General features: G+C 51.2%; 1 protein-coding gene across 1 annotated transcript in view; it reads left to right on the top strand.

Annotated features, from left to right (window-relative positions):
- The first annotated feature begins 572 nt into the window (after positions 1-572).
- HADHA (hydroxyacyl-CoA dehydrogenase trifunctional multienzyme complex subunit alpha) overlaps positions 573-16554 on the top strand; it is a 25007-nt gene continuing 9025 nt past the window's right edge. The window contains exons 1-10 of the mRNA XM_031064825.1: positions 573-604; positions 4235-4344; positions 4431-4501; positions 6023-6156; positions 7307-7445; positions 8648-8767; positions 8849-8951; positions 13137-13259; positions 13877-13995; positions 14822-14878. Of these exons, the coding sequence (XP_030920685.1) occupies positions 573-604; positions 4235-4344; positions 4431-4501; positions 6023-6156; positions 7307-7445; positions 8648-8767; positions 8849-8951; positions 13137-13259; positions 13877-13995; positions 14822-14878 (1008 nt within the window). The remainder of the gene's footprint in view (positions 605-4234; positions 4345-4430; positions 4502-6022; positions 6157-7306; positions 7446-8647; positions 8768-8848; positions 8952-13136; positions 13260-13876; positions 13996-14821; positions 14879-16554) is intronic.

Raw genomic sequence — 16554 nt, 5'->3', positions numbered from 1 at the left:
TGGGAATTGGGAATTGTTCCCTGGCAGGGTGGGCAGGCCCTGGCACAGGGTGCCCACCCTGGATCCCTGGCAGTGCCCAAGGCCAGGCTGGACACTGGGACACCCTGGGACAGTGTGAGGTGTCCCTGCCATGGCAGGGGTGGCAGTGGGTGAACTTTAATGTTCCTTCCCACCCAAACCATCCTGGGATTCAGTGATTCCATGGTTTTGTGTGGGGCATCTCCCTTGCCAGCTTAGGCAGGGCTGTGGCTCTCCTCTGCCTCTTCACAGAGCTGCCTTGGTGCTTCCTGGCTCTTGCTTCCTGGGAGTCCCCAGGAGCCCTGGGAAAGCCAAAGGGCCTGGCTGGGAAGCTCTGGAAACTTCACATCTGAACACTTTGAAGGGCCTCAGAGTCTGGTGTTGATGTTGACCCAAAATCCAGCTGTGTTTCATATAAACCCAAACCTGGGCTTGGTTCAGAGCTGGACTCAGTGCTCTGAGAGCTCTTTTCCAACAATTCCATGATTCTAGGACCATGGTGAGCAGTTCCATGGTTCTGGGACCATGGTGAGCAGTTCCATGGTTCTGGGACCATGGTGAGCAGTTCCATGATTCTAGGACCATGGTGAGCAGTTCCATGGTTCTGGGATCATGGTGAGCAGTTCCATGATTCTAGGACCATGGTGAGCAGTTCCATGGCTCTGGGATCATGGTGAGCAGTTCAATGGCTCTGGGATCATGGTGAGCAGTTCAATGGCTCTGGGACCATGGTGAGCAGTTCCATGGTTGTGGGATCATGGTGAGCAGTTCCATGGTTGTGGGATCATGGTGAGCAGTTCCATGGTTGTGGGACCATGATGAGCAATTCCATGGTTCTGGAACCATGGTGAGCAGTTCCTTGGTGCTGGGATCATGGTGAGCAGTTCCATGACACTGGGATGATGATGAGCTTTTCCATGGTTGTGGGACCATGATGAGCAATTCCATGGCTCTGGGATCATGGTGAGCAGTTCCATGGTTGTGGGATCACAGCTGTGTTACATGCAGCCTTGGAGCAGGTCTGTACGTGACAGGGTGCTGCAATCACTGAGGAGGAGACCTGTGGCAACTCCAGGGAGTTCTCAGGCTGCTGCTGGTTGGAATTCTTGTTCTAACTGGTAAAGCTCTGCACAACAAACAGCCCTGGAGCTGCTGTGAGGACGCTGTCCCTGTTCATAATGAATGAATGCCCTCGTTCTGCCTTGCAAAACGTTTGGGAAGTGGATGCAAAGCTCTCGGGGGCAGCCCAGAGGCAGGGAGCAGTCAGGAGCCAGCTGAGCTCCAGGGCTGGCTGTACCTGCTGGGCCACATCCCTGTGCCACCAGGTTCCTGGGGTGGCTTGGGAAGCTCAGTCTGCCAGGAGCTTCCCATCTCACAGGTCACAGCTCCGTGCTCAGGTGGCCTGAGCTTCATCCTAGCTGGGACTTGGGGTGCTCCAGGACTGGAAAAAGGCTTTTCCCTGAGCCATGGAGGCTGTTCCCAGCTCAAGCCGTGTGCCACGTCCCGGTGAGTGGAAGGCTGGGAAGTGCTGGGCAGGGAGGCAGCTGAGGCAGGAACAGGGAGAGGAGAAAGTGGGAAGGAGCAGGCTGGGCTGTGGGGTGGCTGTTGTCCATTCTCTGGTGCATCCAAAGTCCTGAGAAGGTGTTGGTGTCCTGGTGCTGGACAGTCTTTGAGCTGGAGTGAGACTGGAACTGATTTTCAGGGCTGTAACTCTGGAATGAATGATGGGACATGGTGGGAGTCTGAGGCTGGGCTTCTGCTTCCTGCAGCATTTTGGAGGAATTTTCTGGCTCCTGTCTTGGCACGTTCCCATTGCAGTGCTGAAGGGATCAACACCTAAAGTAGATGTGCAGCGACCAGGACAGGGAGCTGCTTTTGCTTCCTGGCAAAAGATGTTTTCCACAAATATGCTGGAGTTAAATTAAACCACTGTCAGGCTGCAGAAACCTCACTCCAGTGTTCACCAGCTGGTACACTGCTGACAGCACCTCTCCCAAAAGAGTTTTATATTCTAGTGGAGTGAGATTTGTGCAGTCATGCCCTTGATTTATTTTTTTCCCTACTTCATCTCTTCTGTTTTGTGAGAATGGGAAGGCAGAGTGGAATTGAAGGCTGAAGGTTTTCATGGAATGAATCTGTTTGGGAACTGGTATGGACAAAGAAAGCCATGTAAAGAACAAAAAACCTGGGATCCCAGACTGGTTTGGCTGGGAGGGAGCTTAAAGCTCATCTTGTTCCACACCCCTGCCATGGGCAGGGACACCTTCCACTGTCCCAGCTTGCTGCAAGGATTGAATTAATTAATTCAGGGAGACATTTCAGCCCTTGCTTTCTCTTTAAAGAGGCTGCATGGCTTTTATTGGGTTAAAATACTGCTGTTTAGGGTGCATGGTGTTCTGCTGGGCAGTATCTCTCACCAGAGGGATTGTTGTCAGCCCACACTTGATTTGTGGGAATTGAATGTTGGTGCTTATTTTCAGGAGTACACAAAGAGTTTAGGGAAATGATTGTTGGGTGGAGCTATCACATGTGGGTATTAAATATCGCTGAGGAGCTTTGGAGTGGGAACTGGTTCACTCTTTGTTTATAAAATGCTGCTGTGGGCACATGACAACACACACAGGCACTCCAGAGCTGTTTGCTGGGACAGCCTGACACCGAATTTCCATCCCCACGGCATCACAGTGCATATCCTGGGCTCAGGAATGGGAGCAAAGGTCAGTCCCTACTGCCAGCACCCCAGACAAGGTGGAAAGGAGGCCAAAGTGCAGCCCTGAGCCTGTGTCACGGGGCTGTGGCAGGGGGGACACCTGTTGGGGAGGCACAGTTTGCAGTTTATTCTTCTGGCGTTGTGTTGTTCTCCCTGCTTGCTGCTGGGAATGGGAATGTTTCATTCCTGAAGGTTTTATCAGTGTTGAGCAGAGCCCTCCCCTGGATAATTGGCTGTGGGCTGGCTGGTGGATAGATCCATGTGGAAGTAACTGGAATTCAGGCTTAAAGCAGCTTTGGCAGGGACTCTGAGTTTGGGGATCCTCAGGGTCAAAATCAAGGTTGCTTGAATGCAGCTGGGGTTCATTCCTGTGCTGAGAGATTGTGGGGCCAAACACAATTTCTGAGCAGAAAAAGGAGATTTAGGAGTCAGAAACTTGGGGACAGAACTTGTTCATTTGTGGTCTGAGCTTTCTGAGGGTTCTGGAAGAAGACATGTTTGTGTGTGCTTTGCATGTCATTAGTGGAGGTGGATCCAAGAGCTGCAGAGCGACCCTGGACAAGGGCCTGGAGGGACAGGACAAGGGAGTATGGTTCCTCACCTGCAGAGCTGCCCCAGCCCTGGGCATTCCAACAGCACATGGACCTGGAGCTGCTGCAGAGAGCCCAGAGGAGGCCCCAGAGCTGCTCCAGGCTGGGAGAGCTGGGGGTGCTCACCTGGAGAGGAGAGGGATCCAGGGAGAGCTCAGAGCCCCTGGCAGGGCCTGAAGGGGCTCCAGGAGAGCTGCAGAGGGACTGGGGACAAGGCCTGGAGGGACAGACACAGGGAATGGCTCCCACTGCCAGAGGGCAGGGCTGGGTGGGGTCTTGGGGATGAGGCATTGTGCCCTGGCAGGGTGGGCAGGCCCTGGCACAGGGTGCCCAGAGCAGCTGGGGCTGCCTCTGGATCCCCTGGAAGATCCCCGGGGCTTGGAGCGCCCTGGGACAGTGGGAGGTGCCCCCGCCATGGCACGGAGTGGCCCTGCATGGGCTTTGAGATCCCTCCCACCCAAACCAGTCTGTGATTCTGAGTATTTTGTTGATAGATGGAGGCAAAAATAAATATTTTGTGAGCCCATTGTGCCCCCTGAGAATTGTGTGGTCACCTTGGACTGGCCCCATTTGCTTCCACCAGAGTGTGTTTTTACAGAAATACCCTGGCCAGTTGTGTTTGCTTTGCAGGGAATTCACCTTGAAGCTCCCCAAAGTGCAGGAAAGTCCCTGGTTTAGCACAGGAAGAGGTTGGAATGAGGATGATCAAGGCCAAACTCCCTGTGCCACCTCCTCCATCCCTTGCCAGCTGTTTGGAAAGAGGGATTTCATTTTTCTGCTCTCACTTGGGCACTGCTGGCACTGCAGAGTTGGGGCTGTGCTGAAAGGTCACTGCTGGACTCTAGTGGGGCACAGATCAGGCTGTGAGAGGAGGGACTGGCTCGTGCCCAGGGTTTCCAAAATCTGTCCTTGGCAGGCCAGGGGAGCTGGGAGAGGCTGAGGCTGCTGAGAATTCCTTTAACACCTGTGACATCTTTTCCTCAGGCTATGCCTGCCGTAACATCTCCACCTCCAGTGCCCTCCAAGGTAAGTGTGAAGCTTTTCTATAAATGTATTTTTTTCCTTCAAATGCCTGGAGCAGGAGCTGAGCCCACCCCTGTGTTTGCTTGCAGACAGAACCCACGTCAGCTGTGATATCAAAGGGGATGTCGCTGTCGTGCGCTTCAACACACCAAATTCCAAGGTATTGGAAATTCCCATTTAGTGCTAAAAGCTTCCCCAACCTGCAGCCTTACAGAGTTGGGAGCAAAGGAGAAGTAGGAAAAGAAGATTTGGGGATTTTAATGAGACATCTGGAGGTGCCTCTTCGAGTACTTTGTGTGTGCTAAGCTAATTTGTCTTTCTCCCAGGCACAAGGTCTTGTTGAGTTCCAAATCTTAAGGAGAACTTAAAAAAAAATTAAATCTTGCTTAGTTCTTATATTCAAGTCAGTTAAAGAATGTCCCTACTTCAGTAATTTGGAATCTATAAATGCTTTTGATTCTGTTATCATGAACACAGTATAAATAGAACCAAATTCTCATTTTTTAGGTCAATACAGCTGCAGTTGTTCAGGTATCAGGAGGCAGGAACTCTGTAAATGACATCTAAGGAAAACATCTAAAAATGAATTTTGGAGTCTCTTAACCAGTAGTGGATTTCAGGTGTCATCTCACAGATGGAAATGCTCTTTATGAGCAATGATAGAGCTTGCAATAAAAACCTGGTTTTTAAAGCAAAGCAGCTGAGCTGCTCTGATATTACACAAGATGGAAAGATTGAACTACTACTGCTATGAAAAATCTTGTATTAGTTGTAGCAGACCAGAAGGGGTTTTTAATATACTCCTTTCCTTTGAGGACCAGCAGCAGTCTCAGGTTTGAAATATTCTATTTTGTGTGAGGATTTGGTGGTACCTAAAGAACCCAGGCTGGGTTTGTTCTGCTTTTTGCAGCCTTTCAGTAAAGCTGGAGGGATGTTGTCAGCCTGGTCTGAGGAAGGTGTCTCTGCTCCAGGGGGGTTGATGAGATGACCTTGAAAGGTCCCTTCCATCCCAAGCCATTCTGTGATTCTATGATTATTTAACAAAGAAAAAACAAACCGGTTTACAAGTTCATAAAATCAATGTTTGGGGCCACAAAGCTGCTGTTGGGAAGGTTCAAGAGGAACTCCCTAATTAAAGATGACCTGCTGCAGGGTTTTATCCTGGAGGGGGTTTTGTGCTAGGGTGTCACTGTCAGATTTTTTTGAAAAATCCCTTTGCCAAGATTTCTTCTCTTGAGAAGCTGAGAAACCTCAGCTTCTCCTGTGTTTGCTGCTCTGGAATGTGGTCTAAAGATTGTTTATCTAAACATGTGAATTGTTTTAACTTAATAGCCAATCATGGCCAGCTGTGTTGTGACTCTGAAGAGTCAATCACAAATTTTAATTATTCATTCTTGTTAAGCCTTCTGTCTGTATCCTTCTCTTTCTTTAGTATAGTTTTAGTATAGCATTCTATGATATTATATGATATAATAATAATAAATCAGCCTTCTGAGAACATAGAGTCAGATTCTCATCTCTCACTTTGTCCTGGAAACCCTCACAAACTCAGCACTAGGATTCTCATCTCTCACTTTGTCCTGGAAACCCTCACAAACTCAACACTAGGGCAGGGCTGAAGTAACTTTTAGCAGGTGTGGGCTCCAGGTGAGCTCGTGCTGAGGTGCTGCTCTGCTCCCAGGTGAACACCCTGTCCAAGCAGCTGAGTGCAGAGTTCACCGACATCATGAACGAGATCTGGGCCAACGAGACTGTGAAGAGCGCCGTGCTCATCTCCTCCAAGCCAGGCTCTTTCATTGCTGGAGCGGATCTCAAGTAAGCACAGGGCTTCAGGAGCTGCTGGAGCTGTCCCTGAGACCCAGCAGGTTGTCCCTGACACCTCCATGGGGTGAGGAACAGGCTGGGAGTGAAATCCCCATGCTCAGGATTTCAGGGCTGCTGGAATTGAAGTGAGGATCTGAGCAAAGAGGGACGTGGCGAGTCCTTAAACCCTCCTGGCTGTGGCTTTTGGTCACTCCTTCCTGCAGCCAAGGAAACCCATCCTGGCTCTGGGTTTGGCATTGTCCTTGGGCACAACAAGAGGGGACAATTCACATGCAGGACTCGTTTGAGCTGGGTTGGAGTGCCTGGCAGCCTTCCAGCCTGGCCCCTGGTTTGGGCAGGGTTTGGCGCTCTGCCCTGTGCTGAGCAGCCTCCCAGGCTCCCTGGGGAACTTTTCCAGGGTGTGGGATGATCCTGGGGGTGCCCACTGGGACCTGGAATGTCATTGGCTCCTACTGCTGACACTGACAGGACAGAATAATTGCTGAAAGACATTAAAAGCCAGAATGCTCTGAGGAAAGAAGGTAAATTAAAAATAGACCCTCCAAACCTGTGTTACATTTTTGGCTGACTTTGTCCAGGGGCAGAGACTCACTCCCTGTTCAGGAGGGAATGAAGTGAGCAGAGCAAAGGCCAGGCTGTGGTTAAGAGGGGTCTCCTGGCCTCAGCACCTCCAGCATCCCAAATTACTCCTGCCTGGCGAAGCCTGTGAGCCTCCAAGAGAATAATTGGCACAGGGAGGCTCTAATTTCTAATTGGCAGTGTGGCATCAGAGCCATCTGCTCCTCTAAGAGTGATTCTGGGCTCTTTCCTCCACCCTTCCTGGCAAGTGCTTTGAGGCTTCCTACGACCCTTCCTCCTCTCCCAAAGGCTTCCAGAGCCCTGGCACAAGGGATCCCATTCAGTGCCTCAGGAAAACCCCGTGTCAGCATGCAGGACCTGACCCTGCTGGGTTTAGTTTGTCTCCCTGTGTTGCCTGATCCAAAACTGGGGCCTAAACAGCTCTTGCCTGCCTGTCAGGCACTGGAGATTGTGAGAGAACAGGGACAAACTCATCAAAACTTCTCATTTTCCTGCTGTTTTGTCAGGAAAACTGACAAAAAAATGCTTTTCCCATCCTCATCCACCTCTCTCCTCCCCTCAGCATGCTTGAAGCCTGCAAGACTGCTCAGGAAGTGACTCAGCTCTCTCAGGATGGACAGAAGATGCTGGAAAAGATTGAGCAGTCTCCAAAGCCTGTCGTTGCTGCCATCAGTGGCAGCTGCCTGGGAGGAGGGCTGGAGGTACTGGACAGTCCTGGGGCTCACAGCAGGAGTGGGAGCTGACACTGCTGCTTCTCTGGTTCCCCAGATGATGCAGGCAGGACTGGTGCTGTGAGACGAATTTGGGAGCTGATGAGGGCTCATTACATCATGTAAATGAGTTTGTGGCAAGTTAATGGCTTGCTTGTGCTTCAGGGCTCTGCCATGCGAGTTCTGCTGCTGCTGTGGAAAAGGAGCAAATCAAATCTGAACCTGTGTGGGCCAGGCTAATATTGAGATGAGTGTCCAAGGGAAAACTGGCTGTTTCCAGCAGGCACTGGAGCTGCATCAGTGCTGCTGGCAGAGTTCAGCCTGGAGATTGTTGCTTTTCAGTTAAAGTGAGCCTTGTATCCCAGCAACTTCCATTCTTTGTGGGGCTGCTGTGAGAGGGGTGAGTGTGGGGACCCAGCCAGGCTCCACCCTGCCTGCAGCTCCACTCCAGCACCTTGGCTGGATCTTCTGCCTTGTAATCTCCATCCAGGGTTTTGTAAACTGCATGGCTCTGCTAATTCCTGGAGCAGAGCTGTTACTAAAACAGTGTAATCTTGGAATGGAGTCTCTTCAGTTTGTGCTGATTTCTCAATACTTTTTTTACACCCACTGTGCTGACTCATCTTGGCAGTCCAGGGATAAACCAGGAGTCATGGCTGATCTGTAGATGGGACTGTGCTCTTGGTGAATTAGTGAATTAATTAAGCCCTTGATGGTCTAGGTGAGATTAAAAATCAGCTTGGGAGTTTGATGATCATCTCAGCAACCTGGGCTAATTGTGGCTATAAACAGCCACATTTGCTAACTCATAAAAAACAATTCACTTCTGAGCAAGTATCAAGTGGAAAAGTTTATCCAGGCAATTTTAACTCCAGCCTGAGAACCACGGATCTGTTTTAGAGGAATGAATACAGCTAAAGATAAGCTAAGGATATCTGGGTATCCTGGGCTGATCCCCCAGTGTGGGCAGCAGGAAAGGGGGGATTCTCATGGCCTGCTGACACTCCTGCTTGCTGTCATCCCCCAGAAGAAGCCATGAGTGAGCACAGAGGGGATTTGGGCAGTTGGTGAAGGAGCTGGGGCAGGGTGATGAGGAAAGCTGAGGCAGTGTGTGGGAGAGAGCTCTGTGATGGGTGCCTGGTTCTTCTGTTGTCTTTCACAGAGAAACCTTTCCTTGTCTCTTCCATTTTAAGGTTGCCATTGCCTGTCACTACAGAGTAGCAACAAAGGACAGGAAAACAGTCTTGGGAACACCTGAAGTGTTGCTGGGTCTCCTGCCCGGAGCAGGGGGTACTCAGAGGCTGCCAAAGATGGTGAGTAAGAGGAAAATTTAACCCAATAGCCCTTTCTACCTGGCAAACTCCCACTCTGAAATCTTTTTTCTGCCCTTCTAGGTGGGACTTCCTGCTGCCTTTGACATGATGCTGACTGGGAGGAACATCCGTGCAGACAGAGCCAAGAAGATGGGGCTGGTTGACCAGCTGGTGGAACCACTAGGTCAGACACAGTGTCCTTCAGTTCCTTGATGTGCTGCTGCCTGTCAGGGAACCTCTCCCCTCAGCAAAATGCATGATGGAGAGGTTTTGTCCTGCTCTGCAGGGGAGCAAAAATCCCTGTTCCCACTTACAAGCACAGAGACCTTGAAATGTGAGGCTGCTGCAGAAGCTGAGTGAACAGGAGAGGTCAGCATGGAGGGCAGGCCTGCTGGCTCCCCTCCTTAAGCTAATTATCCAGATAAGAGCCCTCGTTGCTCATTTATCATGTCAGAGGACAGATTGCAGCCCTAATGGAAGGACAATAGATGACTGATGGCTGTGTTTCTGCAGCCTGCAGATGGTAATCCCTGACAGGACCTGCAGCAGGCAGCCCCCATGGTTTAGGCACTCAGAATTGCCAGCTGGCTCTCAGCTGGGGGGAGAAATTCCCTCCAAACTGCAGGATTCCAAGTGTTGCTGAATCATGTCTTGCTCCCAAAGTTCTTTCACTAGGTCAGCTTTCTTGGAAGGTGGAAATGGAGGAGTTTGAGGACTAAACCTTCCAGAGCCTCCCAGGAGGAGCCAGCAGCCCCTCTCAGGAGTTAGAATGGAAGCCACTGCTCCAGCTGGCACTGCCATGGAGCTGGAGGGTGCTGAGCATGGTTCCCTCAGGAAAGCATAGCCAGAACACACTGGTGGTGCTGAAGAAAATAAAATTATTAAAAAGCTGCTGCTGCCCACCCTGAGCAGTGCCAGGGAAGCCCTGGTGTCCATGCTGTCCCACAGGCCAGTGCTCAGCTGGATCATGGGATGGCCTGGGTTGGAAGGGACCTTAAAGCTCATCCATGGCAGGGGCAGGGACAGCTCCCACTGTGCCAGGGTGTGCCAGTGTCCAGCCTGGCCCTGGGCACTGCCAGGGACCCAGGGGCAGCCCCAGCTGTGCCAGGGCCTGCCCACCCTGCCAGGGCACAATTCCTCATTCCCAAGATCCCACCCAGCCCTGCCCTCTGGCAGTGGGAGCCATTCCCTGTGTCTGTCCCTCCAGGCCTTGTCCCCAGTCCCTCTCCATCCTTCCTGCCAGCTCCTCCAGGTGCTGTGGTTTGGTCACCCCAGAGCTTTCCCTTCTCCAGGCTGAACAATCCCAATTCTCCCAGGCTTTCCTACAGCAGAGCTGCTCCATCCCTCTGATCACCTTGGTGCCTGCTCTGGGCTCTCTGCAGCAGCTCCACATGCCTGTGCTGCTGCCCAGGGCTGGGGCAGCTCTGCAGGTGGGCTCTCACCTGGGCACGGGGGTCACAGGGGCAGAACCCCCCCTTTCCTGCTGCCCACACTGGAATGATCAGCTCAGGATACCCAGATATCCTTAGCTTATCTTTAGCTGTATTCATTCCTCTAAAACAGATCCGTGGTTCTCAGGCTGGAGTTAAAATTGCCTGGATAAACTTTTCCACTTGATACTTGCTCAGAAGTGAATTGTTTTTTATGAGTTAGCAAATGTGGCTGTTTATAGCCACAATTAGCCCAGGTTGCTAAAAGGAAAGGTGAGCTTTCTGAGGAGCTGCTGGCAATCCTGGCTCAGCCCAGAGAAGCACGTAGGAGGAACACAGAAATACAAATTACATGCAAACATTGGATGTGTTCCTTGTTATCCAAACAGCAGCCGGTGCCAGGAGGGCTCCTGTTCCCTCTGTCTCTGGGGAAAGCAGCTCTACCTGGGGTGATGCTTTAACTGATGACAGAAAGCTTGCAGGGAGACACACACCATCAATCAGGAGGCAGTTTGAGGGCGTGCAATCCATTCTCCTTCAGCAGGGAGCTCTGCAGCGTTCCCTGGATCCAATTCTGGCATGTGCCATTTATAAAAGAAAGCAGATGGGAGGGCACAGCTCAGAGCTCCTGGGTTAGGACACAGCAAAACACTGGGAATTAACTGCAGGTAAAGCAAACCCACATATGTGGGGTCAGGCACTCAGTGGTGAATGGTTCTCACAGCTCAGACTTTGAAACAAACAGCAATTTTCTTCAGCTGGAGTATCAGAATGCAGCTCTTGTTAATGTATCCAAGCTACTGGAAATCAGGGATTGACATCTTGTAGCACATCAGGTTATAAAGCTGAAGGTCTCAGCCTGGAATGGTGAAAAGAGAATTTGGAAGCTGGTGAAGTCTGAGCTCTGAACTCCCAATTGCTCTTGGGTTTCCAGTGAATTCTCTAAAACCCCCTGGGCATTGCTGAAATGTAGATTATGCAGCAGCTCTGAGCTATATTTTGTCTGCTGCCTGTAAAATCAATTGTGTTTTGTTTGGCCTGTTTTTCCTTGGGCTGGCTCTGACATTCTGCCAGGGCAGGAGGGAAACTTCCACAGGGAGCTTTCCTGAGCTGTCAGTGTTTGTGCTGCGTTATCTCCTCCTTGCTGAGAGGCTCCCTGAGCAGGGAGCAGCTTCTGGGGTCTGCTGGGTGAAAACCCCCCAGTTGTTACACAGAGAGGTGAAACAAAGAGGCCACAGAGCTGCTCCAAGGGCTGGAGCCCCCCTGCTCTGGAGCCAGGCTGGGAGAGCTGGGGGAGATCACCTGGAGAAGATCCAGGGAGAGCTCAGAGCCCCTGAAGGGGCTCCAGGAGAGCTGCAGAGGGACTGGGGACAAGGCATGGAGGGACAGGAGCCAGGGAATGGCTCCCACTGCCAGAGGGCAGGGCTGGGTGGGAGATTGGGAATGAGGAATTGTGCCCTGGCAGGGTGGGCAGGCCCTGGCACAGCTGTGGCTGCCCCTGGGTCCCTGGCAGTGCCCAGGGCCAGGCTGGACACTGGCACACCCTGGCACAGTGGGAGCTGTCCCTGCCCCTGCCATGGATGAGCTTTAAGGTCCCTTCCAACCCAGGCCAGGCAGGGCTGGATGGGAGATTGGGAATTGGGAATTGTTCCCTGGCAGGGTGGGCAGGCCCTGGCACTGGGTGCCCACCCTGGGTCCCTGGCAGTGCCCAAGGCCAGGCTGGACACTGGCACACCCTGGCACAGTGGAGGACTATGTGACCTTTAACATCCCCTTCCCAACCAAAAGATTCTGAGTTTCTATGATTAAAACCTTATAGCTGAGGGCTTCAGCCTTTTATGGAGGAGGAGAATAGTGGAGATGAAATTGGAGGGAGTTCCTGGTTTTGGATTTTACCTGTCTCCTCTGTCAGGGTGTCTGTGGGGTGTTTCCTTAGCTCTGAGGGCTCTGCAGTATCTGGGTGTGTTTGGAGCAGTTTGGGTGAAGGTGAATGGCCCTGCCCAGCTGCAGGGGTGTAATTTCCCCAGGTTTGTTCAGCCCACAGTTGCACATTTAGCTCCAGGGTCTGCTTGGTGACCCTGTGCAGCTTCACCAGGCACTGCTCTGTCATGAATGACTCAGAGTTTGCCTCTGGCAGCGTCTCACAGCTGCCTGATCAGCCCTGTGCTGCGTCCTCCTGTCCTGATGATACAATTGTCTGGAAATGAGGATTCCTGTGCTTGGAAATTGTGCAACCCACCCTCAGAGGCTGCTAAAACTGGTTTTGTAGTGGCTTGCTTCATTGTGGGACAGCTTTAAGTTGGGCCGGGTGTTACCGTAGCTAAAGCAAGAGGGAGGTTTCGTGCACTGAGTTCAAAGGTTGGGGTTGGTTGGACATTGGCTCCAGTGCAGAGATTTCCAGGGACTCAGCACTCCCAAAATGCTGGCTGTGTGTTTAAGAGCTCAGTGTTGGCACAGCGTGGTGGGGCACACACACAGAGGAGAGGGAGGGGAGGCAGAACACCTCAGCTCCCTCAGGATTCTGGGTGCCTGCAGTTATGTCAAGTGCAAGGTTTGAGGAATAAAGAGCTCAAGTGGCAAAGAGATGGTCAGGAGCTGAGGACACCTGCAGAGAGGTCATGGAACCTCTGTCCTTGGAGGTGCCCAGAAGGTCCTTGAGCAGCCTGATCTGACTGCAGAGTTGCATGTAACTTGTCCCTGCTCCCACAGAGAGCTGGCATTCCAGCATTTCTGCACAATGCCCTCTGTATAAACCCCTTGGAGCGCTCATATGATCCCTTCTGAGCCTTCCCATAGTTGGTCATAACACAGAAAAGCCAAACAGGAGCAGGGAATGGAGTGGGAGCAGTTCAAAGGCCCATCACTTTGTGTCTGCTCCTGGTTTCCCTGCACCCTCATCCCTCAGGGATAACCTGTGCTGTGTTCTCTGCTCTCCCCAGGGCCAGGACTGAAGACTCCTGAGGCAAGAACAATCGAGTACCTGGAGGAGGTGGCCATTGGCTTTGCCAGGGGACTGGCCAACAAGACTGTGTCTGCCAAGAGATCCAGAGGGCTCATGCAGAGTAAGTCAGCATTGAGAAATCCCAAGGGACAGCAGTGAGTGTAATCCAGCTTGGCTTCTCCAGGATGTGTTTGTGCTCCTACTTAATTCCATTTCAAAATGAAATTATTTCACATTGGAATCATCTCTTGAGCAATGTGGGGTGGTAGAGAAAACATTGCCCTGCAGATCTGGGCTTTGGCAGAGCTGGATGTGGTGGCTCCTGAGGTTGCTGGAAGGGGGACAGGTCCTGAGGAGTGAGAGGCAGCAGGTACCTCCAGGGACTGTCCATCTGCAAAGTTCTGGTGGCAAGTTCTGTACCAAGCTGGTGAACTCAAGTGGGAAGAGGTACAAGGGATCAGCTCCGTGCTGATCCTCAACAGCACAGCCCAGAAATGGGGACATCTGTGGGAATTCTGCTTCCCAGGGCTTAGGGTGTCACCAGTTGTATTAGGAGGACACTTCAGCCCTCAATGAGATTGTCCATGGAATAATCCAGAAACCCTCTGAGCAGCCCCTGCTGCCTGGGTTTCAGGTGCGTGTTTCTAGTGCAGATATTCACATTTGTGTTCCTTTCCCACCCTGGCAGGCTGGCTGTGCACAGCACTGTGCTGACCCCTGTTCTGTCCCACCTTGCAGGGCTGACAGACTATGCCATGGCTCTTCCCTTCGTCAGGCAGCAAGTTTACAAGACAGTGGAGAGCAAAGTTCAAAAGCAAACCAAAGGGCTCTACCCTGCTCCTCTGAAGATCATCGAGGTAACTGCCCTGTGAGGTGGGCAGGTGGGTCTGTGGGAAAATGTGGGACAGGCAGAGGGAAGGTGATCCTTCCTCTGAGTCAAGGCAGCATCCTGATCCTCACAGAGATCAGTCCTGAGGAGTGCTGGCTGTGGGGTAGAACTCAGAATCACTGCTCAAAATATGATCACCAGTTCATGGGTACTGGTACCAGGGAGGGGTAGAGCAGGAATCCCAGCTGAGGGAAGGCTTAGCTGGAATATTTTGTCCATGAGACTTTCAGCTGCAGTTTTCCCAGGTTTTCTGTACAGTCTCTGAAGAGTTCAGGAGACCTGTTTGACACCATAAAAACAGAAATTGCTATAATTCTCACAGCACTAACTACATATTAGTATACATAAAGTATTCACTGTAATACTTCAGCTCTTGAACTTTATAATTAGTACTTTATTACATGAATTATTAACTTTATTAGTCCCCTCTGTTACACACACTTCCTGTTACACTCTGTGAATGAATCCTTATTGTAAAATGACTTTTCACTACTGAAGTTGTTGGCCAGACTCCTCTAAAACCTGTGAAAGATTTGGAGATCAGTGATATTACAGGAGCACAGTTCCTAAAACCACAGGGAATGGCTAAAAATGAACCTGGTGGTTAACTCCTCACCTGTCCTGTGCTAGAAGGACACGGGGACACTGCTCTGCTAAGAGAAGCAGGGACAGGGCTCAGGGAATCTGAAATGTGCCTTGAAATTCGGGAATCCTGGAGACAACAGGGAGTCCTGTTAAAGTGTGTGTTTGCAGCGTGGCTGAACTGTGCTGTGTCTTTTCTGCTTTTGGATTAGGTTGTAAAAACTGGTCTGGATCAGGGGAGAGATGCTGGATACCTCATTGAAGCCCAGGTAAGGAGAGGAGATCCTGGCAGGGATCAGGTTCTGATATAGCTGGAACAGAGGCTAGACAGACTTAGGAAGAATAAAATGGATATTTATTGAAGTGCCTTCAAAGGCCACACCCTGGCAGTACCAGAGCCACAGTCATGGCCTTGATGGCTCCAAGATGGAAGCAAAAGAGGGCTTGGTCACAACATCTCACACTTTTATAAGTTTTAGTCCATTTGCATATCGAAGTTAACTGTCAAATTAAAAGCTTCAAATGATGAAATTTCATCCTCCTTGCTTGCTTGCCTGCCCTCCTGTTTTCATGTTGTTTATGCTTTGGGCCTGAAGTTTGAAGAGATTGTTCTTGAGTCTCCAGCTGGAATAGGATTGTTTTGTCTTCACCACCCCGTGAAAAGATCCCAGTGACACTTAATACAAAGCTAAAAGCTGCACACCAAAACAGAACAGAAAAACTTAAAACCCAAGGTATCAGGTGTGGTCAGGGGATCTGTGTTTACCCCACCAAGGGTCCATCACAGCCTGCTGCTTATCCCATCCCTCCCCCTGCCATGGGCAGGACACCTTCCCCTACCCCAGGCTGCTCCAAGCCCCATCCAGCCTGGCCTTGGGCACTTGCAGGGATGGGGGAGCCTCAACACAAAGCACTGACAGGCAGGGCCAGTGTGGGTGAGACATGCTGCTCCTCCTGGATGGGCAGAGCTGAGGTTCCACACCCCCCTCTAGGAGCTGGCTGGAGATGTTTCATCTCTCACTCATCTCACCATGCTGGCACTTGGGCCTCATGTCCCAAACGCCATCCAGACCTGCTTGAGCTTTGCTGGGACACAAGGAAACTGGAATAGAGTTTATTTTAGGGTGTAGGACAGACTGTGGTGGGCAGGTCCAGGGCTGGAGCAGGCAAGTGTCCCACCCAGCAGCTTGTGTGGGCCCCATTTATCCCCCCAACACACACACAGTCTTTGTTTTCCTCAGCCATCCTCATCCCTCCACTTCTCTGCCATAAATGAACAACCTATCCCTAATTATTTTTTCCTCACTGGTCCTTGTTTTGCCACCCTTGTGCTCAGTTTTGTTATTTCTAGTGCCACAGAGGCAATTCTGGCTGTGCACAGAGTCACAGGTGAGCTTAGCTGGGCACTGCCAGCTCTGCAAGATTGAATCCCCAGCAGCCCCACATGTCCATCTGATTATCTCTGTATTTGGGTCATCCCCAGGGTCATTGCCCCTTAAATGCTGGTGAAATCCATCCACCTCCCATTTCCCTGTGCTTTGTAACTCCTTTTGCTCCCTTCTGGTGCCAGGGCCTGGTCTGAGCTGTGGCTGTCACCTCAGCAGTGCCCCATCCCTGCTGGTTGTGCATTCCAGCCACGTTTGGGCTGGTGCTGAATAAAAGCCTTGGGATACTCTGTTCCTTACAGCAAAGAATGAATGGGTTTTTTTCCCCCAGAGCAGCAGCAGGATGGAGATCTTCCCAGAACCCCTGAAGAATAATAATTGTCAGTGTTGTGGCTTTTTTACTGCCTCACTCTCTCCCCCAGGACAGGAGTTTGCAGATTCTCTTCTAGGCTTTGTTTTGGGTATTTTTAACTGGCAGGGCAGTGGTGATGGAAGGTGCAGCCTGCTCCAAACCTCATTCCCTGCTTTTTCTTAGCAGACTTGGCTCAGACAGCTTTTGT

The sequence above is a fragment of the Geospiza fortis genome, unplaced genomic scaffold (assembly GCF_000277835.1).
Source record: "Geospiza fortis unplaced genomic scaffold, GeoFor_1.0 scaffold150, whole genome shotgun sequence".
Classification (NCBI taxonomy): domain Eukaryota; kingdom Metazoa; phylum Chordata; class Aves; order Passeriformes; family Thraupidae; genus Geospiza; species Geospiza fortis.
The sequence above is the reverse complement of the archived record's forward strand: the minus strand, read 5'-3'. Positions and strand labels throughout refer to the sequence as shown.